This window comes from Ovis canadensis, chromosome 22 (assembly GCF_042477335.2).
Source record: "Ovis canadensis isolate MfBH-ARS-UI-01 breed Bighorn chromosome 22, ARS-UI_OviCan_v2, whole genome shotgun sequence".
NCBI classification, from domain to species: Eukaryota; Metazoa; Chordata; class Mammalia; order Artiodactyla; family Bovidae; genus Ovis; species Ovis canadensis.
The window spans coordinates 38,175,295-38,202,085 of record NC_091266.1 but is presented as its reverse complement, the minus strand read 5'-3'; the positions used below and the strand labels follow the sequence as shown (position 1 = coordinate 38,202,085).

Here is a 26,791-nt window from a genome sequence, read left to right as displayed (position 1 = left end):
GTGATGCTTGCTGGGAATCGTGGTCCGCGCCAGCCTCAGGCAGCGGGCGCCGGCGAACCTCTCAGCGGCAGGCTTTAGGACCCAGGGGGACACGGCGGGCTTGGGGGAAGGGTCGGGGAAGGTCGGGAGCGCGTCCGTGAGCCCGGAGCAGCGGCGGTGTTGGTGGCGTCGGGAGCGAGCGGACCCGGGAGCGGCACGGGTGGTGGAGGAGGAGCCAAGGGCTCGGTAAGCGTTGCCGGCCAGGGCAGGTTTCCGAACCTGGCCAACCTCTGCGGGTCCTGCCATACTAGGCCTTGGCCCTGAGGCGGCCCTGGGGGCGGGGCCTGCGCTCGCCGGGGGGACGACGCGGGGAGAGGGAGGGAGGCAGGGCAGCTGCTGAGGCGGGCGGAGGCTGCGTGCGGCGGGGAGGGTGGGCCCCGAACGGCGGAGCGGAGCGAGAAGCCGAGCGCTCCTCCAGCAGCGGGTCCCTCTAACTCTCCAGTGCCGCTTCGGGTCCCTGGTGGGCTCTCCTGGCAGCCGAGGTGCTGACCTTTGACCCCGGAACGAGGCTGACCCGGACTCCTCAGGCTGTCTTGAGAGCTTTGCGCCCAGGTTGTTCCCACCCGAGTGGCGTTCAACCCATCCTAGCCCTGAGGTGAGGGCGCGGAGTAAGACCCCGGAGAAGGGCTAGAGGAAGCCCTGTGTGCCGGAGTGTTCAGGTGTCCCGGAAGGGCTCCATCCTGTCCTTCTTTACAGCCCCTGACCGTCGAGCTTCAGCCCACCCTTCACACAAAGCTCCCATGTTTTCTCTCGCTAATTAGGTGTGAACCAGGGAAACGAACCTGTTCCCAGCAAGGTGTAGGGAAGAAACAGGAAATAAAAGCTGGTTCCTTGGGGAAGGAGAACTATGGGAGGCTGAGGAGTGCTGCCTCTCGACGTGGAGAAGTAGAGGCTTGGGCAGGGCCCAGTAAATGTGGATCATCTGACCCGCCCCAATTCCTCCTTTCCAGGAAAAGTTTTGCGTGTAGTGAGAGCTGTTTCTTTGCTATTCTGTACTCTCACTGACTTTGTAAAGGAGGGCAAATAGGGTTTGTGTCTGCTGTTAATTTAGCTCAAGTTAATTGGAATTATTTTCGGTGTGCCTTCCGTTGGTCTTGTGTGCACAGTACCTCCTGTGTGAGGGCTTTTCCAGATATAGGATCAGGCTAGAAGAAAGGATGAGTCTTCTTGTTAGGATTGTGAACGAGTACTCTCATTCTTTCCTTGGCGAACAGGGGAGACTTTAAGGTATTTTCATAGGATGTTTAGGCATATATACTCATTAGACATTTGAATAGTAATAATAAAACCTCTTGAAAACACAAAGCAGTGTTAGGAAAGTTAGACTTTCATATAGAGCCAAGTTCAGAAATCCATAGAATTTGGGGAAACTAACCAAATACCAAATTGATCCAGGATATATGAAGGTGAACTCTATTCAACACACATTCATGGAGCACTTATGTAACTGGCTCTGGGGTTAGATATATGAGTGTCAGGCTTCTTGCCTTCGGATATGGCCCACACTGTCTGAGGAGTGTGTTTCTCAAGATAAATCCACTTCTTACTTTTTAAAAAAAGATGACTATATTTCTTCAAGAACATCAGAGAGACATATTCACATGAAAGTTGTAATGCTGCGTGTTACAAATCCATTTAAAGGAATTTATTTGGTGTGAAGGAAATATTACCATTGCCTGGAGGGTCAGGGCAATCTGCAGGGAGGAAGTATTTGAGTTGCGTGTCGGAAATGAGTAGGAACTTGTGCAGGTAAGGAAAGGCATTCCAGTTGGAGACAACAGCATGAGCAAAGACAAGGTGACAGTCAGGAAAGAAAATAACATGACTTTTAAGTGTCAGAAATTTGTCTGAAACAGAATGTGTGGTGGGGAAATTGCCTGGAGGTGAGACTGCAGAGAGAGCCGGGAGCCATTGGAACTTTTTAATGTTAGAGAATGACAGAAGTGCAGATTAAAGTAATGGAGAAATGAGGCAGTGAGACTAATTAGAGTTGTTGCAATTGACTGAGAGTCTCAATCAAGTGTGGCAGTGGGAATGAAGAGGAAGGGGAATGGATTTTAAAAGTATTTCTGAGATAGCTGCAATAGGATTTAGTGACTGTTTTAGGGAGAGACAGTGGGCTAAGCTTTCTAATTTGAGAAATTGGGTAAATGGGAATTTCATTGACCAGGATATGGATTAGAAAAAGTAGAGCAGATTTTTTAAAGGGTTGGGTGACTTTGGGAAAGGTACAGTGGAGATAGTCTGGTATGCTGAGATCAAGTTGATTGTGGAATATACCCATGGACATGTTAGTAGGCAGCTGGAAATAAGGAGGCCTGGTGAGCTTGATATTTTGGCAGTAGCTTGGAAGAAGGACATACATGAAAAAACTCCTGGGAAAATAATGTCTATTTCTTTATAAGAAATTATTTGAATAGGCACTTCTTTCACTTAATAGTAAGCATCTCAAGGCAGGGACCATACCTCTAATTTTGTGTCCTTTTCTGCTTAGACCGTGCTCATGTTGTTATAAGGTCCTGGTAAGTGTTAGTTGTTGAGCTAACAGGAAATCAATTTACTTTGCTAGGTTGCTGTTACCTTTTGTGCTTTCCTTTAAGAAGATTATGGGAGTGTGTCTTATAATTTTCATTTTATGCTTAGGTGGTATTCATGAGGCTTGTATTGTTCAACAGGAAAGGAGATGAAGAAGGTGTGAGTGACATTGTACTGCTTGAGGAAGTTCAGGGCTTGAGCAGGAGATAGACAGTATTAATTTACAAGAGCTCCTGCTCTTGAGAAGAGGATCTTACAATGAATTCTCATTCTGGGAGCTGTCAGAAAAAGGTGATTTTCAATCACAGTTTCCTGAAATCCTGTCAGTTTGAAGTTGGTTCCTCCTCCTAAAGGTACAAGTGCATTCCTTCTTATGTAAAATCATTTGAAAGGGAACCTGACATAGTTGTTTGCTTAAACCTCTTCATCTCTATTATTAATTTGTGAAAGGAGGCAGACTTAGCAGATTCTGATGGGACCAGATTGAATTCTCTTCTGTGGAGCTAGTTCACTTCTAGTAGATGCAGGCTACGACCAATAACCCAGAGTAGAGATTGGGGAAATCGTGGTTTCGCCACTTGCTGCTTAGTCTTGGGCAAGTCCCTGAGTGAATTCCACTTTCAAGTGTAGGCTAGACACCCACTCTGAGGTAAACACTGTACAGAGCATAGGAACACACACAAGATAAGGGATGCTGCCCCATAGTGGCTCATGTGCTTATTACTGAATCAGGCCGGTTCTGTCCTAGCATCTAGAAAATAGGGGTGATGGTGGTCAGATGTAACATGGGAATGTGATATGAATACCAGTTTGGAGTATCCACATAATTTTAACTGAATCTAGATTTTTGAATATTCTACTAGTAAGCACTTGTTTGTTTTTTGTTTTTTTCACTAACACGATATTCTCATAGAGCTACCAGAAAGATTTAGTGGCTTTACTGCTTATTACTTGGGCAAAGTAAAATCCTCACTGTAAAATTATGGTATTAGTACCTACTTCATTTCTTGTTGTAAGGATTAATACAGTATATTTAAATCATTTAGAACAGTGCCAAGTATATAGTGAGTACTCAGTAGTAGTAGTTATTATTATGTACCACCTTGAGTGGGAGGCTGTGCCCTGAAAGATACGGAGGAATGAATGATGGATTCCAGCCCCAGTAATTAAAATAAAACAAATGATAGAACAAAAGGGTTGTGGCCTGTAGGGGAGCTCTCTATGAAGAGAATTTAGGGGGACTTCCCTGGAGATCCAGTGGTTAAGACTTTGCACTCCCACTTCAGGGTGGAAGGGTTGGATCCCTGGTTGGGGAACTAAGATCCCACATGCTGTGCGGTGTGGCCAAAAAAAAAAAAAAAAGACCACGTGAAGGGGATTTAGAGAGGCAGCTTCAAGAATGCAGGTCTCACTCTTATTTTCATTTTGGGGGTATAAAAGACTTAGAGTGACTAGCAGTAAAAATCCATTAAAACGGAAAGGAGTTACATGCTGGTTTCAGACCCAGTCTGGGGGTAGAATTAGGGGAACCCATGTCCCATGCTACTGAGAGAAGGTATGACAGGGAGTCACGTGGAACATGAGTATGTGAGTCCAATTAGTGAGCTAAATCTTTGGGGCCTTCAGAAAGGAAGAGGTGATACAGGAGCTAGTTTGAGAAATTAAGGGTTGGGATTTGAAGGTAAAAACGCCTTGCATTATAGTTTTAGTGTTTACCTTGGGAGTGTGGAATGCCTTGCAGAAGGACATAGGGAGCAGAAACTTTTGCCTAAAAATTAAAAACACAAACCCTCACATCTAGAGGAACTAGGGAAATTTTTTAGGAGGGTCAGAAGACTGTTTCTGACTTGGTAAACCTAGTGTGTATTGGGTGAATGGCTCATGATCAGAGTGGAGTGGTGTTATCTGACATAGCCACAATTTCTGGGCAGACAGGATTTTCATCTCCTTCAGGAGGCACTGTGGGCTACTATAGTCAATGTGTTCTATAGTGATCTTTCACAGATGTGCAAACAGAGGCTAAGATCCTGAGAAGAGGGGATGGTGTTGGTGAGTAATACAGGGAGAATGAAGTGGAAGTAGGTGAGGATTGCTCCAGTGCCTTTCCTGGAGATGGCAGAAGTTTTATTCATCCTCTCAAAAATCTGTCCAGATGCTACTTTCTTTTAAAGGCTTGTTTTAAGGCTTAGATGAGTACTTCTCACACTTCAGTGAACATCAGAGTTTTTTGGGGCAGGGTCTTTTAACCTCGGCATTATTGACTTATTGGCCCAGATAATTCTTTGTGTGGTAACTGTCCTGTACACTTTAGGGTGTTTAGCATCATCCCTGGCCTCTACCCAGTAGATGCCAGTGGTACCTCCCCTCCCAGTTGTGGTAACCCAAAATACCTCCAGCCATCAACAGATGTCCCTTGGGAGCCAGAATTACCCCAATTCAGAACCACTGACTAGGGTCATTATTAGAATGTAGACCTCTAATCCTTATCTTGAAAAGTCTGTTTCAGTAGTGGGGAGAGGGATTTAGAAGTCTACATTTCCGGGAGGCATGCCAGGAGATTCTGAAACATGTGATCACAGCTCTGCAGGGGTAAAGCATTTTCATCTTTCTGTCTTGTTTTATAGTATCTTCCATTCATAATCAAGTTTTGGTGGAGAATTACCCTCAGAGCACTGACTTAGCTCAGTTAAGTTGTGTTAGTCGCTCAGTTGTGTCCAACTCTTGCAACCCCATGGACTGTAGCCTGCCAGGCTCCTCTGTCCATGGGATTCTCCAGGCAAGAATAGTGGAATGGGTTGCCATTCCTTTCTCCAGGATATCTTCCCACCCCAGGGATCGAACCTGGGTCTCCTGCATTGTAGGCAGATTCTTTACCATCAGAGCCACCAGGGAAGCCCTAAATCAGTTTAAATATAGTATCAATTAGATCCTATAGTGGATATCAATGTATTTCAGCCTTTTTTTTTTCCATTTATTATACTGAATACATCTGTCAACTTGAGTAGACACTCAGGGTCTTCAATTTTTCCTTCTAAGTTTTCTACTATTTCATTGATTTGTCTATCTCTTTTTCACTTCACCATTATCCATATTTATATACATATGCATGCAGCAGATAGTTCTCTTTTACTTCTTAGGATGGCACAACTACCTACAGGCAAATAAGTGATGAAACTCAAGATATCTGGATACTCTACAGTTTGTTCATTAGGTGAGCAAGCCTGTACTCTTCCTCCTCACTCACCTGGAACCTCTTCAGTTTCTCTGCAGAGGCAGCTTTGTTTGTGTAGGTTACTCTACTTCTGTTCATCTCTGCTCAGTATAGTATAGGGGTTAAGGGCTGAACTCAAACATCAGGCTCTCTGGGTTTGAGTCTCTACTTTCACTTATCCTGGCAAGTTTTTTTTTATTTTTGTTTTTTAACCACTTCATTCTTTAGTTTCCTTATTGTCAAGTTTCCTGGATCATAGGTTGTGAGGATAAAACAACGTGTATAAAGTGCTTAGGACAGTGCTTGGTCTATAATAAGTGCCAAGTAAGTGTCAACTCTTCAGTGGTTATTTTAGAGCAGTGTCCTGTGTGTGCAAGTTGGAGTCCCTACTAGGCTTTGTTCTAATGTTCTGCATGGGTAGTGTTAAATTTTCATATATATACACACATATATGTATGGAGAAGGCAATGGCACCCCACTCCAGTACTCTTGCCTGGAGAATCCCATGGATGGAGAAGCCTGGTAGGCTGCAGTCCATGGGGTCTCTGAGGGTCAGACACGACTGAGTGACTTCACTTTGACTTTTCACTTTCATGCATTGGAGAAGGAAATGGCAACCCACTCCAGTGTTCTTGCCTGGAGAACCCCAGGGGTGGGGGAGCCTGGTGGGGTGCCATCTGTGGGGTCGCACAGAGTCGGACATGACTGAAGTGACTTAGCAGCAGCAGCAGCACACACATATATGTATATATATGTGAACACATACATAGTTTTGGATTGAGGAACAGTATGCATAATGTGAAGTGTATGACTTGATAATTCTTTTACACATGTACATATTTATATGGCTTCCACTCAGGTCAAGATAGAGCACATTTCTGGTACCTCAGAAGGCTTCCTTATACTCCATCCCATTCATCTCCCTGCCCAGGGTAACAACTATTCTAATCTCTGTCCCCGCAGATTAATTTTACCTTTTTGAGTTTCATATAAATGAAATCATTAGTTTGTACTCGTTTCTTTCAGACATTTTTTATTCAGTATATACTAGTTTATCAATATTATTTCAATAGTTTGTTCTTTAAAATTTCTGTATAGTATTCTGCTGTATATATTATAATATATATAATATAATTTTCCCATTCTACTCCTACTGGACATTTGAATTCTCTTCATATATTTAAAAAAACTCACACTCAGTAAGCTTTACAAAAACCTTTCAAAAAAGGAATATTTATACTCTGGGCACTCTGGCATTTCTTTCTTTTTTGGCCATGATGTGTGGCATCAGGTTCTTAGTTCCCCAACCAGGGATTGAACCTGGGCCCCCTGCAGTGGAAGTGCGCAGCACTAACCACTGGACTGCCAAGGAATTCCCTGGCATTTCTGTTTCTTGAACGTGCCAAGCGTGTTCAAGTCTTGGGGCCTTTCAGTTTGCTGTTGCCTCTATCTGGAACACTTTTCTCAAGGTTTCCACATGGCTGTTTTCTTCCTGTTAGTCTGATCTTAGTCCTCCTAACACTTTTCTTAGAGTCCTTTGATTTGCTATCTGTAGTCCCCCTAGACAATTTGTCTTCAAGATACTTATCATTGTCTCAAGTTGTTTGCTGCCTTTCTTCCTCTACTAGAATGAAAGCTCTGAAAGCAGGGATCTTGTTTGTCTTGTTCACTGCTGTATCCTTAATACATAGCACCTGAAAGGTGATCAGTATTAGCATTGTTGAATGAATGAATGCACGCCTGATCTGTGCATATTTTTTTCTTCCTGGATGGTGGGCACATTTATTTTTATTATTTTTCCTTCTTTCCCTTTGTTCTTTTCTTTTACTTTTTGTTTTCTTCCACACTGGTTGGAATGTTTTGCGATGTATTTCTGAGCATCTACCTACACTAGTGTTTTGGAGCCTCATCAAGCAGAGAAGTGAGGGTGATACTTGCTACCAGTCCATCACAAGTGTGAACCTAAAACTCCAGACCATTACCCTAAAAGCCTGTAGAGAGCCATTCCTTACCCTCTTCCTATTTTGTTAAGATATGATTTTCAGCTCAGATGGTAAAGAATCTGCTTACAGTGCGGGAAGCCTGTGTTCAATTCCCGGGTTGGGAAGATCCCCTGGCGAAGGGAATGGCAACCCACTCCAGTATTCTTGCCTTGAGGATCCCATGGACAGAGGAGCCTGGCAGGCTACAGTGAAAGGGGTCCTAGAGTCGGACATGGCTGAGTGACTAACACACGCACACACGCACAATTTATATTTAACACTGTATACCTTTAAGGTATACAATGTGATGATTTGATATACATATATATTATGAAATCATTACCAATGATAAAGTTAGTTAACACATCCATTACCTCACATGGTCACTGTTTTTCTTTTTTTGTGTGTGTGTGGTGAGAACATTTAAGATTTAATGTAGCGACTTTTAGATATATAATACAGTATTGTTAACTATAGTCACCAGGTTTTATGTTAGATTCCCACAACTTACTTGTCTTATAACTAGAAGTTTGTACCCTTTTACCAGCATCTCTCCATTTGCCCCATTCCCCATCCCTTGTGCAACCACCAGTCTAATCTACTCAATTTCTATTTGTTTTGCTTTTTCAGATTCCACATGCAACAAACAATATTTGTCTTTATCTGACATTTTGTTTAGCATACTGCCCTCAAGATTGATCTGTGTTGTTGCAAATGGCAAGATTTCCTTCTTTTTTATGGCTGAATGATATTCCACTGTATGTATATACCACCTTTTCTTTATCCATTTGTCCAGAGATGGACATTTAGGTTATTTCCATGTTTTTTTAAATTGTGAATAATGCTGCAGTGAACATGAGAGTGGATCTCTTCAAGATAGTGACTTTATTTTCTTCAGATATATATGGAAGTGGGAGTGCTGGGTCATATGGTAGTTTTATTTTTAGTATTTGAGGAACATCCATACTGTTTTCTGTAGTGGCTGTACCAAGTTTCATCCCCACCAGCAGTGCACAAGGGTTCCCTTTTCTGCACATTCTTCCCATGGCTTCTTGCCATGGCTTTTGCTGTTGTTTGTTGTTTAGTCACTAAGTCATGTCCATCTCTTTGCAACCACATGGACTGCAGAATGCCAGTCTTCCCTGTCTTTCACTGTCTCCCAGAATTTGTTCAATTTCATGTCCATTGAGTCAGTGATGCTGGGCTTCCCAGGTGGTGCTGGTGGTGAAGAACCCGCCTGCCAATGCAGGTAGACTTAAGACATGCAGGTTCTGTCCCTGGGTCTAGAAGATCCCCTAGATAAGGGCATGGGAACCCACTCCAGTATTCTTGCCTGGAGAATTCCATGGATAGAGGAGCCTGGCATGCTGTAGTCCATAGGATTGTGCAGAGTCGGACACGACTGAAGTGACTGAGCATGCAGGCACACACGAGTCGGTGATGCTATCTAAGCATCTCTTCTGCCGCCCTCTTCTCCTCCTTCCTTCAGTCTTTTCCAGCATCAGCGTCTTTTCCAGTGAGTTGGCTCTTTGCATCAGGTAGCCAAAATAGTGGAGCTTCAGCTTCAGCATTAGTCCTTCCAATGAATATTCAGAGTTGATTAAGATTGACTGGTTTGATCTCCTTGTAGTTCAAGAGACTTTTCAAGAGTCTTCTCCAGCACCACAATTCGAAGGCGTCAATTCTTTGGCTCTCAGCCTTCTTGCGGTCGAACACATATTGGCAAATTGAAGCCAGGAAGAGAAAGGAAACTTATAGAATGAGTGTATAATAGTTGGGACCAAAAAAAAGACTTTTTAAGATATTTTTCCCAGTTTTATTGAGAAACCATTGACATACATCACTGTGTAAGTTTAAGGTGTACAGCATGATGGTTTGATTTATGTATACTGTGAAATGATTACCTCAATAGATATAGTTTTTTAACCTTCATCATCTCATATAGATACAATACCAAGACTTTAATAGAGTAACTGATCACTCTGGAAATCAGAGTGAATTTCTATTAAGTTAATTTTCTGATACTAGAGTTGGCATATATTGTGCTTAAGAAGATAATAAAATAAATGAGTAACTTGTTAAGTGTAACTAACATTCCTTGCCTGTGAAACACTGGAGGTATTTGACTTTAGGTTTTAAAATCTTGATATTTAATTATTTTATGCTGTAGGGATGTGAAGTGTCATGCATTTAAGAAGTCTGTAGCTGGATTGCTTTAAGATATAGTTCTTATTGTATGACTTGGGTCTTTCAGAGAGAAGTTGTATGCAGGTCATGGGACCAGCAGTTCCTGAGGTTTAGGAATGAAAGACTTCATTGATTTACCATTGAGTTTGGGGGATTTGAAGCCATTCCTAAGTTTGGTGGTAGGTGAAATTAGCATTGAAAAGTTGCCTGATTATTTTTTATTACTTTGTCTACTATATCTTGTTTCTCAGAAACTGGTTCATGCCTAAGATGACATTTCTGTGGTATTGCTGTGGCTTTGCTGTATTTGCTTCTTCACTAGAAGGATTTAAAAGCCCAGACCAACAGAGGTCATAGTGTAGTCATAGAATGCTTTTTTCTCTTCCTTGTAGTCCACAGCATTTTCTTGGTGCTTTAACTCTATTTCTCACGATTTGCCTTGTGCTATGGGTTCTGGCGGCTCAGATGGTAAAGAATCTGCCTGCAGTGTGAGACCCGGGTTGGGTCCCTGGGTCAGGAAGTTCCCCTGGAGAAGAGCATGGCAACCCACTCTGGTATTCGTGTCTGAAAATTCCATGGGCAGAGGAGCCTGGTGGGCCACAATCCATGGGTCACAAAGAGTCAGACGGGACTGAGTGACTTAACGCTTCATGGGTTGTTCTGTGCCTGTCTCTGCTAATAGATTTGAGCTCCTAGAGGATCCAGTTTGGAGTTTCCTTTTTGTAACTCCTTAGTGCCTCAGTTGGAGAAGGCAGTGGCACCCCACTCCAATACTCTTGCCTGGAAAATCCCATGGATGGAGGAGCCTGGTGGGCTGCAGTCCATGGGGTCTCGAAGAGTCGGACACAACTGAGCGACTTCACTTTCACTTTTCACTTTCCTGCATTGGAGAAGGAAATAGCAACCCACTGCAGTGTTCTTGCCTGGAGAATCCCAGGGACGGGGGGAGCCTGGTGGGCTGCCGTCTATGGGGTCACACGGAGTTGGACACGACTGAAGCGATTTAGCAGCAGCAGCAGCAGTGCCTCAGTTAGAGCTTTACAGTATTTAGGTGTTCCTTTTGTGCTTGTGGTATTTCAGGGATGCTGAGAGAATCATTAGATAACATGTCTAGTCCAATCCTCTAGCTTTACTTCTAAGGAAACTGAGAAGCACAATGATTTACTCAGTGTCATCTAGTTGGTTGGGAGAGCTGTGTTCTAGTCTCAGTTCTGCTGGTTATTCGTTCTGTTATGTCTGGCTGCTGCTCAGCTGCTACTGGTTCTCTCTACAATAGGGGAGGATTGTGAAAGAGGAAAGAAACACTGGGAGGATAGAAACAGATTACACTTACATTACTGATGTACTGCAATTTACTGTTTACCAGTCAGATATTTTACTTTCAAATTTGGGAGCACAGGCTTTGTTTTCTGAGATCCCAGAAAGACTTTTTTTAAGAGTTCTACACTTCTTCTAGTTTGCATTCTAGATACCCTTCTTTGTTGTGCTCACTGGGTGGAGGTACTGGCAAAAGGAGGGGACTTTTATGTTGTCAGTTTCTAGTCATACTTCAGACATCTTGGGTGGTAAATTCCAGGTGCCTGTGATGATGACAGAGAATAATGAGTTGAGGCCCTTCGTTGAATTTCCCCTGCTCCAGATGGAAGGAGAGTGATGAAAAGAATTTAATTTCTTAGGAAATTTGGTACTTTCGGTTGAAATCGTTTTTCCTTCCTCTCCTATTCCCTTTTGCTTATTAGAAAGTATTGATTCCGAAAGAGAAAGTGAGTTTATTAGATTTGGGGTGGACATTGATTAGCTGTAACCTAATTATAAATCCTCAGAAGGAGATGTTTGTAAACATGTGCTTTTCACATCCAGGCACTTTGGTTCCCACTATTCCTGTTAATCAACTGGTTGAAGCTGAGCACATGAAAGATCTATATCCACTAAGCTTAGAATTGCATTGCTTTTGATTTATTTTAATAGGATCCTCTTGATTTCCAATTTATTTTCTCCCGATAAGGACATCTTCCTCTTGACAACCTATTTAAAAGACACAGGAATGTTCTGAATGGAGCCTCTATTTCATGCTTTGAGGCAAAGTGATGATCAATATAGTGTAAATTGCCTGAAAGAATCATCTCTTTTTTTGTTGTTGTTATTTTTTCCCTCAGTTTTCTCTGGATCATAAAGGAATAAGAGGTCTTAGTGAGGCTTTGATAGAGATAGGTCTAATTAAAATTTTAGGTTAGACATAGGATTTCTCAATGACAAGCATATACTGAGCATTTACTGCGAACCAAGTGCTTATGAAAAAGATATAAGAAACAGTCCCTGGTCTAAGAATGCATAACATCTAGTGAGAAAATTTTCTGTGCTTTTAGAGCTCAAAAATGCATCTCCTTTGGGGCTATATGTATTAGAGAAAGATGATATCTGAGACAGAGTCTTTTATGCTGTTGGATTCATCTCCCTTAAAGTTTTGATTTTGATTTGAAGCATAGTGTATATTTTCCAAATGTCATTGAGCAAGATTAATTTTCTGCTGCTTTGGATTTGTCTGAAAGTGAAATCAGTCTCCTCACTACCATCCATACTTGCCATTGGATAAAATTGTTTCATAACTAAAGCCTAATATTTAAGGGAAAGAGAGGAATTTTGTCAACAGAAGAAAAAATTTGGAAAGTAAGAGAATGTGTAAATCCCTGTGGAGACCTGTGGCATTTCAAGTTCTCACTTGAAAAAAAATTGAGGATTCCTTGAAGCAAGGTGGGAAAATTTGGGCATGATTTGTGGAACTGCTTTTATAGAGAATTAAAAATACAGTGAAGTTATATATATATAATTAAATTTGAAGGGAGTTATATTTGGTTATTTTGAAATTAATTTAATTTTTGATCTTTTAACTACTGTTTTCTGCCTTGGGTTTCTTTGCAGAGGAATTTCTGAAGACAGTCAAGTCCAGTGTGATTTATGTGACAGTGAAGGCCAAGTACTTTGCAGTGAGGAGGACCTACTTACTTTGGGGAAATCAATGGAGCACATCAGTCTGCATCACACTTCCTGCCTTAATGGTCCTAAGCTCGATCAATACTTGAAATTTAACTTCACCATTAGTCTGTGGGCAGTGTGTGCTTTGCAGCCTTTCCTCCATCAACCTCAAATATATGACCAGGCCTATTACAGATGGAGCTAGTTACACTTTCCTGCTTGGTTTTGGATCTTCTTTAAGTCTTGTCCACTGGCATGTTTTAAGGATGTAAAATGTGTTTTGCTGTAGACCAAGTTATGATTTAAACCTTGAAATTACCTGGTCAGAGGAGGGGATGTTGGACAAATGCACAAAATCTATAGCATGGTTATTTATCATTTCTTCTTCCTAAAAAATTTCCCATCAAGAGGTATTTCAATAGACTCTTCAACATCTTAGCATTTCTAGCACTAACTGTGGCTTTCTTTTCACAGATTCTCTCACCATGGCACAGGTAGAGAAACGAGGGGGTTTGCTCCGGAAATCTTCAGCCTCCAAAAAACCGCTGAAGGAAAAAGTGGTGCTGATGTATGATGAGATCTTCATGGTAAGGCCTGGAGCTCTGACATTTTTCACAGCTTGACTCCTTAGTTTCTTGTTCCAAAATGAGAATTAACCTCACCTCTGCCTGCTACTTTCTAGTTCTTCAGAGGGAAAAAGAGAACAAAGGTGAGAGTAAGTTCTCTCATAGTAGAAATTATGATCATGTGTTAATTAACGTAGATTGTTATTATGTTGTTCTTATAGATTGTTGCCTCTAGCTGGGTAAAACAATTGAAAGAGGATGGCTCTTTCTGAATATATTTAAGAGTTGTCTTCCTTATGATTTGACTTAAGGACCTTTCTATCCTAGATGTCCTTTGAAGTTCCCTTTGGCCCTAGAATTCTATGGTCCAGATATTTTAAAAAGATGCACTGTTACATTCTGTTTCAAGTTGTTAGATATTGGGGATTTCCTTGGGTCTTCAGAACTGTGTATTGACCGTGGTCTAGGCCTGTGTTTTAAAATATAATCTATCATGGAAGTTTAGAGTAATTAGATACCCTGCATATGTACTTAACTTCTGAAATCTTGGTCATAAGTAGTACATGTAAACGTGTAAAACATGTTATTCTTGTAAAAGGAGTTGCATATCTTGTGTAATTCTGTGGACTATCTTTCCTAAAAGAAGAACAGTGATAATATTTACCCTGCCTGGCTCACTGGGCTGTTGTATTTCATGTATATGAATGGGCTTGAAAACTGAGCACCCGTAAAAGTACAGTGGGGATGTATCGGAATATGGCTGACTGGTTCTTCACTTCTCATTAAGAAGAGGAAGATTTGAGGGAGATTCTTTGAGTTATTTAACTTCTGGTGCAGGGAATATGTATCCGTGTACAATGTCTTCCATTTGGAGAAACCCACCAAAATTGTTCCCCATTACAGCTGTTTGGAATGACCAAGCATTTTCAGAGTTAATTGTGAGAGGTAAGATTGGCCCTATGAAAGACATGTAGTGACTCTTTCAAATGTGTTCTTAATGCTTTGGTGTTAGCTGGGTATACTGAATCTACTTATCTTCTGGTTTCAGACAGAGGACCCTAGTAAATGCAGTCCTCGGTTTTGGGAGGAGCTCTTCCTCATGAAGGTAAGATTTGGTGGCATCTGTGGATTTTCCTGGTAACTGAGATTGCCTTCACATATGTTCTAGGCGCTACACTAAAAATGTACTCAGGCCCTTGTTGTTTCTGTGTTAGGTGAATTTAGAGTACCTGGAAGGCAAGTTGGAATCTCTTGATGGTGAGGAGTTAATGAAAATCAAGGACAATATTAATTGCTTATTTCAACACTGCATCCAGGCTCTGGGAGAGGAACATCCAATTCGAGTGGTTAATGCATTGCAGGTACATGGCTGGGAGACTGGGGAAGTCTTGTTTAAACTGTAATACATTTATCGGAACTTGAGGAACCTAAAATTACCCTTAGGCTTGAGGCTTTTTTCCCCTTTATTTCTTTAAGTAACCAAACATCTGTGCTTTGTTTGATTTAGCTATATTCCTGGTTAAACAAATGGACACCTATAGTAGTAATCTTGTCCATTTGTATAATTTGACTTAATGCAAAGGTGGATTGTTTGACAGAATTTTTATTATTACTTGAAGAAAAGTAAAAGATAGAGAAGAAACTCCAGAAAGGATGCTTAGTCTACAGCAAAAGTCATAAGACTTTCTTAATTAAATAAATAGTGTTTTCTTATATAAAACAGTATTTTCTCACGAGATCAAGAGTTCTTATTCTGAGGTTTCAGAAGGTCCTTGATTCCTTGTAGTTTTATGTAATATTTTATGTGTATATGTACATTTTTTTGGAGAGAGGGCTTTCATCAGATTCTCAAAAGGGTCGGTAACTCTAAAAACATTAAGAATCATTGTTCTTAATGCTAAGTGGCATTATCATGTGGAAGATTCATGAATAATTATTTCTTGAATTACTGTTATGCCTAACATTGAGCTGGTGGAATACATTATAGTCTTGAGGGTAAAGATGGTTTTATTCAATACTTCCTTCCTGGTGTGTAGATCAGTGCTTGGCAGGTAGCGTTCTAGAAGTAAATTTTTTTGAAAGAATGAGGGGCAAAATTTCTAAAGTTTATAGTTTAGTAGCTCCAGTGTAGCCTAGATTGAGCTGAGTACCTAGGGTAGTGATTGACAAGCTTAGAATATGAAGAAGTCATGACAATGTAAAGAATTTTATTGGAACTTTTGATAGAACGGGTTTAAGTTTCTACTTACAAGTTGGGCAGATCAGTTTGTGAGCACCAGTTTTCTCATTTGTAGAATGTAGAAATTACCTTTCGAGCTGATGCCCCAGAAAGAAGGACCATGTTTATCCTGTATCTTTCTTAACTGTTGGACAGTAAATTCTACATTTGGAGCATCACAGTTGTCAGGACTTCTTCATTGCAAATTGAAATGAAAGTTGGAAATTGTACTTCCTGTAATTACAGTGACTTGCTGTGCGGGCATGAATTGTAAACTTTTTAGTTCAGTGGAAATATATTGACATTAGTCACTTGGTGAACCATAGAATTATAGTACATTATTGTAATAATTGATATTGATTGAGCTTTAACAAAGTTAAGTTCCAGGCTATTCCAGGAATTTTAACAAAGTTCCAAGGACTAAGTTCTAAGTGCCTTACAGTATTAATTCACATAGTCTTCACATCATCCTTATGAGATTAATGCTATTATTATCCCATTGTATAGATGAGAAAAATGAGGCACTGAAAAGTTAACTGATTTGTCCAGGCTCACACAGTTAGTAAGTAGTGGATGGGGATTGTAATGAATTTTTAAGATTTAAATTGATAGTTGTTATCATACAGGGTCTTGTATAGTTATTAAAAATAATTACTAAAGATGATAAGCTATTATGTAAATTCTAAAATTAATTTTAAATAAGGAAAGGCTCTATCAATCCTATGATTCAAGCTTAAAAACGGTTTCTTATTTTTTAAAATCACCTTCCAATCTTTGTCTGCAATGTTATTTTTAAAAAGAAGATGGCCAGAAAAGAATAAAAAAGATGACAATTTTAGATGCTGTTCATCTTTTAATTTCTAGATTTTGCACATATTAAGACCCCGACTGCATTCTGGAGCTCAGCGCATAGAGCAGTTGATTGTCAGCTATATGAGGAGAACGTTCTGAGGTTGTAGTGTGAGGCTACTGATCCAATGCCCCTCGCATTTTGAGACTTCTTTCTAGAAAGAATTCTTTCTCTCATCTCTGCAGACCTTGTGTGCACTCATTCGAGGAGTCCATCAAAAGAATAAGTCTACCTCTGGGTTTGACATTATCAACATGCTGATGGGCTTTGACAAGGCGGAGCTGTGCATGAAGGTGAGGCATAAGCTGCAGATGTGCCTGTGGGTGTCTGCTTCTGACAGCTGTTGAGAAATACCATCTGCAGACAGTTAGGTGTTCTAGACATTTAACTCAGATAGACATAGATGATTGAATTGGCCTTGAATTTGGATATTTTTACAGATTTGGTTTATCCTTTAATAAAGGAAAATTTGAAATTCAGATTTGTATTGAGGCATCCTTTCCCTGTAGGATAAAGACTGAGCAGCTTGTGATTTACATCATGATCATACATTCTTAAAAGCATGTAAGAATTTAAATAGAAGGTAACAAATTAATACACAAGGATACTTGAGTTCTAAAATTTTAAGTTTTCTTATTTAACACAGTGACTTTATCAGAATTTTCATTTCTACTGTTTGATGCTTTTTGAGAAATAGCGTTATCAGTATGTAATTCACATATCATACAGTTCACCCTTTTATGGTGTATAACCAGTAGTTTTTAGTATATTCATGGAGTTGCATAACCATCAGCACTGTTAATTCAGAACATTTTCATCACCCGAAAAAGAAAGCATGCGCCCATTATCAGTCATTCCCTAGTTTTTCTTCCCTCCAGCCTCTGGCAACCATTAATATGTTTTATATCTTGATGGGTTCACCTCTACTGTACGTTTCATATAAATGGAATCATATCATATGTAGTCTTTTGTGTCTGGCTTCTTTCACTCAGCATAATGTTTTCAAGGTTCATCCATGTTGTAGCATGTACTTCATTCCCTTTTTTGGCTGCTAGTATTCTACTGTATGAATGTATCATATTATTTTACTTATCCATTCATCAGTTGATAGACATTTGAGATATTTCAGCATTTTGGCTGCTATGAATAATGCTACTATGAAGTGCATGTAAATGTGGACATATGTTTTTAATCCTCTTGGGTATATACCTAGGAGTAGAATTGCTGGATCATGTGGTAATTCTATGCTTAGCATTTTGAGGAGATTCCAAACTATTTACCAAAGTGGCAATACCATTTTACATTTTCCCCAGCAGTATGTATGTGTGTTTGTGTGTGTGTGTGAAATATCTATTCAAATTCTTTGCCCATTTGTAGGTTGAATTATTTGTCTTTTTATTGTTGAGTTGTAAGAGTTCTTTACGTATTTTGGGTACAAATCCCTTATCAGATATCTGATTTGTAATACTGTCACTATCTTGAATGAATGTTGTTCACATGAACTTTGAAGAACTCGTATTCTCTCATTCACTAAATTTAAAATAAAGAAATCTCTATGCCAAAGAATGGGCTTCCCTAGTGGCTCAGATGGTAAAGAATCCACCTAAAGCCTGGAAGACCTGGGTTTGATCCCTGGGTTGGGAAAATCCCCTGGAGGAGGGCTTGGGAACCCACTCCAGTGTTTTTGCCTGGAGAATCCCCATGGATGGAGGAGCCTGGGGGACTACAGTCCCTGGGGTCACAGAGAGTCAGACACGACTGAGCGACTAAGCACAGCACAGCACATGCAAAAGAATCCTTACAGTGAATAGGTTATTTTAAAAGAGTTATGAATATGCGATTAGTGCACAAAGATTTAGTACTTGGAGTTTTTTTTTTTTTTTGGCCATACTGCATGGCATATGGGATCTTAGTGCCTTGTCTAGGGATTGAACCTTTGTCTCCTGCATTGGAAGTATGGAGTCTTAACCACTGGACTGCCAGGAAATTCCCTGCCTTCATTCTTTTGACAGACATTTATTAGGCTCTCGTGTGCCAGGCACTGGGGATTCAGAGGCAAATTCGACATGGCAACCATCCTCAGAAAACTGTTAGATTAGTCTTCATTTTTCTCCCTTCCTCCAGACCTAACATCTTTAAATCTGTCATCCACACTGACACCAGAGTCATGTATCTTAACACACAAATCTTGGTTAAAACCCTTTATTAGTTTCCTATCACTGAAAGGGTAAAGACCAAACTTCTCATTAGCCTTATATAACTTTTGTGATCTTCTTTCTATTTATTTCTCAAATTGCATCTCTCATCACTGTGCCTCATCCTTCCATAATAACAGACTGCTTGTATTCCAGCTGCACACCCAGGACCGTTTTCATTCCTTGTGTGTCTTTGATCATGCTGATGTCTGTCTAGAATTCCTTTCCTCCTGAAGTTTTAATTAATTCCTACTAATTTTTCAAAGTACAACCTGTCCCTTAAGAGTCCTGGAATAGGTAACATCATAGCTAATTCCTTTCCTCCATATGTATATCTGTCATAGTAATCATTAAGTTAAAACTCTTTACTTATTTTTCTGTCCTATTAGACTAAAAATGCCTTGAGAGCAAAGGTCATTGTCTTATTTTTAAATTTTCTGTGAAAACACAAAATTTGGCACATAGAATCTACATATTTGTTGAATTGAAGTGGCTTATTTTGAGTATTCACTCAACCTTCCAGCATGCTAAATCTGTATTCTCCATTCATTTTCCTATGTAAAAAATTTCTTTTTTTCTTCTTTCTGTTGTAGTAGCTAAGGGTTTTATCTTTTGACTATATTTGGTATGACAGCTGGTTGTTAGTACAAGTGATAAGCTCCAATCACTTTGTTAGTAGACTTGACCAGGATGAATATGGGCCAACTTTGTTGGATAGTGCACGTGGCCAGTGAATAGCTAGTAGTGATATTATCTCTTTGTTATTTGTTCAGTGTGCCTGCATCAAGTGATATGCTTTCTTTATCAAATAATGAAACATGCTTCGTTATTTAACTATTTTTATTAACCTTTAACTTAACGATTTGTTTAGTTTTTAAAATTTATTTAATAGAATTTCATTTTATTTAGGTTATATTTATTGTTTTTAATTTGTAAATATATTATTTAATCATTATTAATCTTTGAAAAATTTACTTAATTCTTATCTAAAGGCTTATATGAGGATGATAAGCTGCAAACATTCATTTGGTAGAATAGTGAATTCTTTATTATTATGTGCAGTTGTACTAAAGCATTTTCCTCAAAATAGCTAGACTTAGAAGTCTTCCTTTTCTTCATCTAATTGTGCAAGGCCTAGGCCTCAGGCAATGATACGGTTGCTTCATTTAACGTTACTCACTTTACCCTGTGTAACATAACCCAGAGTATGGCAAAGACACAGTGGAAATGTTATTTGTTATAGTTTAATACTTAATGGGTCTCTTTCTCAGAATCTCATGGAGAGTTTGGATTCATTGCTTTGTGCAGAAGGTTCTGAAAGTCTGAAGAGCTTATGTCTGAAACTTCTCCTCTGCTTAGTGACAGTAAGTGACCCATCCATATGTTTCTTTGTCAAGGGTGTGAATTGACAGCAGGGGCAAATTTGAACTCTTGAGCCCAAAGTTAGAAAGGGAAAGAGAAAAATCTTTACTGGGCCTTTATATCACTCGGCTGTGTTTATGTAGAAGGAAGTTAGTTGTATGGACTTCTGCTTCCTAAAAGTTGCTCGTTGGAGAAACTGATGACATTTTTAACCTGTACCAGTCCTGGAGAAGTACTCTCTTCTGTATTGTCAGATTTTGCCCTACTCATCAGGTCTCATTTGGAAATAATTTTTGTGATTCTGAATATTTTTATTTGTTCTGACCTTGATTTTATACCTGGAAGCTGTACTGTGCCTTCTAGGATGTTATTCATTAATTTCAAGTGGTTTCCTTTCCCTTCAATCTCTTGAAGACTTGTGGATCATAAAGTACTTCCTGTGCATTTAGGGAATGAAACCCAAGAAACTTAGGCAAATGCTTGTGTGAGGGTATAAGAGAAACAATGAGAAGGTCAAAAATTTAGGAAGTTTTAATTTGCTAATTTGTTACCCTTCTAGTGTCTTGTCTCTTTAGGCGCTGGTGGCTTTGGGGATGCTTATGAAAGATCTACTAAATACTTAGTAGAATGTTTTAATATTTCTGTTTGTCTTAGGTACTAGGTGAGCAGATACACTTGAGATATCAGTGTCTTAGTATAGACTTTAAATAGCTTTTTATTGTATTCAGGTGACAGATAACATCAGCCAGAACACTATCTTGGAATATGTAATGATCAACAGCATATTTGAAGCAATTTTACAGGTAGGTCAGTTCCCTTGTTCTGTTACCTTTTTCTTTTTTGGATAAATTGCCTCCCCAAGCACTCTCACTGTTGGTGGTTCTGGTTACAGATACTCTCCCACCCGCCAAGTCGTAGGGAACATGGGTATGATGCTGTCGTCCTCTTGGCTTTGCTAGTGAACTACAGAAAATACGAGGTGAGTCTCTTAATGGACAGCTGCTGTTTTTCTATAATCTTCCTAAATGTGACCACTCCTAGTAATTTTGTTTAATGTAGAAAACATTTTCTTGGCAAATGGTATATAGATCAATTTTGATAAATTAAATTCTAAAAGTCCTATGTTAGACTCCTGAGGTAGAGGTTATAGCTGTTTAAAGGAATCCTGTGGTATAACTTCCAATAAAGTGAGTAAATCTTTCTTAATGTAGTGGTTCCCAAACCCAGCTTATCATTAGAATTACCAGGAATTTTTTTAAAAAAGAAGATGTTTTTGGGTCATACTTTTTGTTTATTTATTTGTTTAGCCATACTGTATGGCACGCAGGCTGTTAGTTCCCTGACTAGGGATCAAACCCATGCCCTCACCCAGTGGAAGTGCAGAGTCTTAACCACTGGTCAACCAGGGGAGTTCTGGGGCTTTACTCTTTGCATACCAAATGAGAATCTCTTAGGGGATGGGACCTGGGTATCTTTTTTTGAAGATCTCTTATTGAATGTGATGCTCAGGGGATTGCGAACCATTGACCTAATGCATCTATTTTGAAACATTCAACTTATATATTAGTTTTACATAATGCACTCAGGCCACTTGTATACATATCACTGTTGGTTTGGGGACTCTTTGATTTTGATGGAAGTTGAAGACAGAGCCTTATCCATATTAATTCTAGAGTTCTTTTTGCCATTGAATTAGGGACAGATTTATAGGTTTTGAGATGAAGAGCTGAACTCAAAGATTTATACTTGGATTGGTCATTTACTTGATTCCCCTCAAAAGGCAGAATACACTGAAAAGAAAGGGGACCACTTAGGGAAGGCCAGAACCTCATTGGGGGTTGCTTTGCAGAAGCAGGGAATACTTGGTACTGGGTCCTGGATACTAGGACTACTTTACTGAGGCCAGAAATCAAAAGCTATATTGAGGCAACTTGACTTTCTTTATTTAATAAGTAGCAATACTATGACTGCAGCCATGAAATTAAAAGACGCTTACTCCTTGGAAGAAAAGTTATGACCAACCTACTGCTGCTGCTAAGTCACTTCAGTCATGTCCGACTCTGTACGACCCCATAGACGGCAGCCCACCAGGCTCCCCCGTCCCTGGGATTCTCCAGGCAAGAACACTGGAGTGGGTTGCCATTTCCTTCTCCAGTGTATGAAAGTGAAAAGTGAAAGGGAAGTTGCTCAGTCGTGTCTGACTCTTCGCGACCCCATGGACTGCAGCCTACCAGGCTCCTCCGTCCATGGTATTTTCCAGGCAAGAGTACTGGAGTGGGGTGCCATCGCCTTCTCCATGACCAACCTAGATAGCATATTTAAAAGCAGAGACATTTCTTTGCCAACTAAGGTCCGTCTAGTCAAGGCTATGGTTTTTCCAGTAGTCATGAATGGATGTGAGAGTTGGGCTGTGAAGAAGGCTGAGCACTGAAGAATTGATGCTTTTGAACTGTGGTGTTGGAGAAGACTCTTGAGAGTCCCTTGGACTACAAGGAGATCCAGCCAGTCCATTCTAAAGGAGATCAGTCCTGAGTGTTCATTGGAGGGACTGATGTTGAAGCTGAAACTCCAATACTTTGGCTGCCTGATGCAGAGAGTTTACTCATTCAAAAAAACCCTGATGCTGGGAAAGATTGAGGGCAGGAGGAGAAGGGGAAGACAGAGGATGAGATGGCTGGATGACATCACTGACTTGGTGGACGTGAATCTGAGTGAACTCTGGGAGTTGGTGATGGACAGGGAGGCCTGGTGTGCTGCGATTCATGGGGTTGCAAAGAATCGGACACGACTGAGCAACTGAACTGAACTGAACTGAATACTATGACATTCTCATTCCCTGGTGGTTCAAAGGATAACGTGTCTGCCTTCAATGTGGGAGACCTGGGTTTGATCCCTGGGTGGGGAAGATCCCCTGGAGAAGGAAATGGCAACCCACACCAGTATTCTTGCCTGGAAAACCCCATGGATGGAGAAGGCTGGTGGGCTCCAGTCCATGGAGTCACAGAGTCAGGCACGACTGAGCAACTTCACTTTCACTTTCTTTCAATACTATGACAAATAGGCCAACTGGAGGGAATATTTTCATTTTTGAGCTTCTGGATCTTCACTTAGTCATTTTTGATATGATTACTCGCCATGTTAAAAGTGATGGGTAACATAAAATATGGAGCTTATTCTTACAAAGAGGGATATGAAAGAAGGGATTCCATGAGAAAGGAATAGGGACTTTCCTTATAGGGAAATAGGGACTGGAACATGGAGCAATGTTAATGTTTTATAAACTCCAGGAGCTGGTTGTTTTCTTTGTCTCAGAGGAACTGATGAATGGTGTACGGAGCTACTAATAAATAAGTAATTTATCACCAACACCTGTTTTGCTGGTGATCTGGAAGGGCCAGCATGGTAGCCATTTTGATCTCTGTCATGTGTAATTGCCTCTGGGGCCTTATTACAACAGCAAGAAAAATAGCTGAGGAAAAATGCTGAAGGTAGTTAAAGAGAGTTGAGTTATGTGTGATATTAAAGCACCATCATCAGTAATGAATATTTTCAGAACATTCTGCTGGATGCAGGCCACTCTGAGACAGTGGTTTGGCTTCTCTGAATGTGAACAGAACCCTGGTTCAGCCTAGTAAGACTTTCTGAAATGTCAGCTTGAAAAATTGGACATGGCCATGGAGCTGGAGAAAATCATATTTCTAGAGTGAGGTATGCATCTCTGGTCTGTCAGAAACCTCAGAAGAATTAATATAGTAGGTGAGGGCAAGCTGGTAGGCATAATTTATCTGGGCTTTGCAGCTTTTGATATAAGTCACTCACCAGAAACCATTAAGGAAACCTGGTGACCATGGAGCAGGAGTGTTTTTGACAGGAGTGTGAGGAATTTCCAGATGAACACAGCAAAACTGAAAGCTGGAGAAGTTTTATGCAAAATACAAGAGGGTGTGCTTGGGAGAACAACCATTTTAGTTGCCAGCACATTTGGTCCCATGACCAATGGGGTAAGTTGTAACCTTTCCAGAAAGGTGCTGAGGGTGCCAGAGAGGCTCCGTGTCCAGCTAAACACAGAGAAGGCAAATCAGGTGTTGAACTTAAGGAATGAAAGTAGTTCTTCCTCACTTCATTTTAGTCATTTAATCTCAAGAGATTAAAAGATGCTGGCGGGGAGGGGAAAGATCTAGGGAAGAGCAATGAAATTTGTTAAGTATGGTTTAGATCAAATAAATGCTGGACTCTATTAGAGTGATTCTGTGAAGTTTATAATTCTGACTTGCTGATGAAAAGTAGATTGTCTTGAGTTTTAAAACATGACCAGCAGAATAGGTATATAGTGTTAAGGAAAATCAGTGTCTGCTGGGATAGAAATTTTCACAGCTTTAAGTTCTTGGCCTTCTGGGTTGGCTAAGTCTTCTGAAACGAAGTGACTCACCCCCCAACTGCTGCCCTGAACATGATGTTTCCTAGATATGACAAAATTGTTTATTATGTCTGGTTTTAAGTTGTTCTTTCTCTTTTTTCCTTACAGAGCTTGTTTTGAATGTGATAAAAATGTCAGGAGAAAAAATATAGCTACCAATAATTGAGCCCTTATTATATGCCAGATACTGTGCTGAGGATTTAACTAATTTAAATTTCATAGCAGCCCCAAGGAAGGAAATATTATTCTCCACTTTATAGATGAAAAAAATTGAGCTTAGGTTTATTAACGTGCCTACCTCATCACAATTAATAACTGGAGGAGCTGGAAGTTAAACCCTTGATTTTAGCCACCTTGCGTCTTTTCCTCAACAGTTGCTAATGCAGTGGTTGTTTGGTAATGTCTTGGTAATCTTGTCTTGGTAATCAGGTGGTTCTTATTAGTACCTGAGACAGTCTACTTTTGGGAAGGTGAGTAAATAGGAGTTTCAAAACTTGTGCCGAGAGACAGTGGCCTGCTTCTTCTACTGTTGATCTCATCATGATGGCATCTCCAGGTCAGCCCACTGCTGATTTTCGTTTCCAAGGATCTGCTTGCTTTGGACCTTATCTGAAGTCTGTCGAATCAGCATTGGTGTTAGAGGAAGCAGCATTGAGAGCCTTTATCTGTTAGATCAAGTAATGAATGGAGTGGGTTTTACCTCCTTGAACTGGGTTGTAGAAAACCTTATAAACATTTGGCTGTTAAAAAAAGCAAAGCTTCTCTTTCTCTATTCCCAACTGACATTAGAAAGATGACCTCAGGAACTTGATTAATAAAGTCTGAGAAGATGGGGGTTAGCCTCTTAGTTGGATTTCCAAGTTTCTCAGTAATGTGTTTTCTTGGTTGCTGTAAAAGCTGTTAATCTAAGAACTATTGTTCTAGCTTCTTTTGGGTTAGAATTCGTACCTGAGCTATAGAGGGTCTTTCCTCACTTATCACGTGGGGCGTGTTTTCAAGGTGAGCAGGCCATTGGTTCTCATCCCACTGGTAGGAGATGGCCCAGTTGCTTAATGAGTTTAAATATATGTCCATTTCCATATGCTACCCAGCTGAGATTGAATCTGGAAAAACTCAAGAAATCTTCCAGTGCTTTAAGTGATGGGACAATCATTAAATCCCAGTGTCCTGACCAGATTGTAGTTTGGGTAATTACATCTTTCTTTTCAGTTCCCCTGCAGTGTTATTTGGGTATTGGATCCATAAATGGCCTCTCTGGCTGTTAAGCAGCTGCCACTTTCCACCCCCAAGGTGGCTTTGTTTTACGGGTGGGTGAATTAGTCCTTGGATATAGTTTGTGGAATGGTTAGGGAGCCTTTGGAATGAGAGTATAAGTTAGCAACTTATAAATTTGTGCCTTATGTCAGGGGAGCTTTTATGCCCCCCAAAGGACAGCTGTCCCTATGGACTCAGTAAATTGTTGTCAGGATAGGACAAAGTGAGTGTTATGGAGTGTTCACTTACTTCTAGAAAGAAGAGGGAAAAATGAGAGAAGAGGCAGACATAGGCCTGAGCTGATTCAGCCTAGAGGAAAATGCAGGTAGAATAGAATTGTGTGTGTGTGTGTGCATGTAAACATACACATGCTTGGGGGGTGTGTGTGTGTGTGTGTGTCTGTCTGTCTCTTTCTGTGTGCTTGGCGAATGCCCATGCACACTGAAAGATTTACTGGGAATGGAGGAAGTGAGCTGGCAAGATACTTGGGCATATGCATTAGGAAAATCACTCTAGAGAGCGCGTCTTGGAAGGATTTTTGTTAAAACTTTGTTAAATAACTAATGGGTTCTTAACTAGGTCACACTCACCTGGAGTCTCTTCTTTTGTTTAACAGTCTGTGAATCCTTATATTGTGAAGCTGTCTATTGTGGATGATGAAGCCACTCTTAATGTGAGTATCTGGATTCTTGAGTTTTAATTATTTGCCTTTGTTGGCCTTACTTTTAAGTGGATACTTAGAACCGAGAGTAGAAAACTATTGTGTTAATTTCATCTGGCTATAAAGAGGGAATAGGTATTTCTTTTTAGAACATTGTGCTGCTATCTGCTGTTTTCTATTTTCTCATCATGGAAGGAAGGTTTGAGAGGATATTTGCTTGCTAATTATGATGAAATGGTCAGTTATACTTCATGTTCTAGTATGCTGAGTTTGATTATCCTACAGAGTCAAGAAGTGACATTTCTAAGAGTTAAGATTTAGATGGTATGTCAAATCACTTT

The 26,791-nt window shown here is 40.3% G+C and overlaps 1 protein-coding gene across 6 annotated transcripts in view; it reads left to right on the top strand.

The window, feature by feature from the left end:
- ARMH3 (armadillo like helical domain containing 3) overlaps window positions 1-26,791 on the top strand; it is a 167,047-nt gene continuing 140,256 nt past the window's right edge. The window contains exons 1-10 of one of the 6 annotated variants that reach the window (XM_069567716.1): window positions 109-225; window positions 12,874-12,938; window positions 13,402-13,514; window positions 14,542-14,598; window positions 14,708-14,854; window positions 16,747-16,854; window positions 20,028-20,120; window positions 20,847-20,921; window positions 21,011-21,097; window positions 26,406-26,462. In XM_069567716.1, the coding sequence (XP_069423817.1) occupies window positions 13,413-13,514; window positions 14,542-14,598; window positions 14,708-14,854; window positions 16,747-16,854; window positions 20,028-20,120; window positions 20,847-20,921; window positions 21,011-21,097; window positions 26,406-26,462 (726 nt within the window). In that variant the 5' untranslated portion in view covers window positions 109-225; window positions 12,874-12,938; window positions 13,402-13,412. Of the gene's footprint in view, window positions 226-337; window positions 635-12,873; window positions 12,939-13,401; window positions 13,515-14,541; window positions 14,599-14,707; window positions 14,855-16,746; window positions 16,855-20,027; window positions 20,121-20,846; window positions 20,922-21,010; window positions 21,098-26,405; window positions 26,463-26,791 lie in introns of those variants that run through there. The other 5 variants (XM_069567719.1, XM_069567717.1, XM_069567714.1 and 2 more) reach the window with 5 other exon arrangements.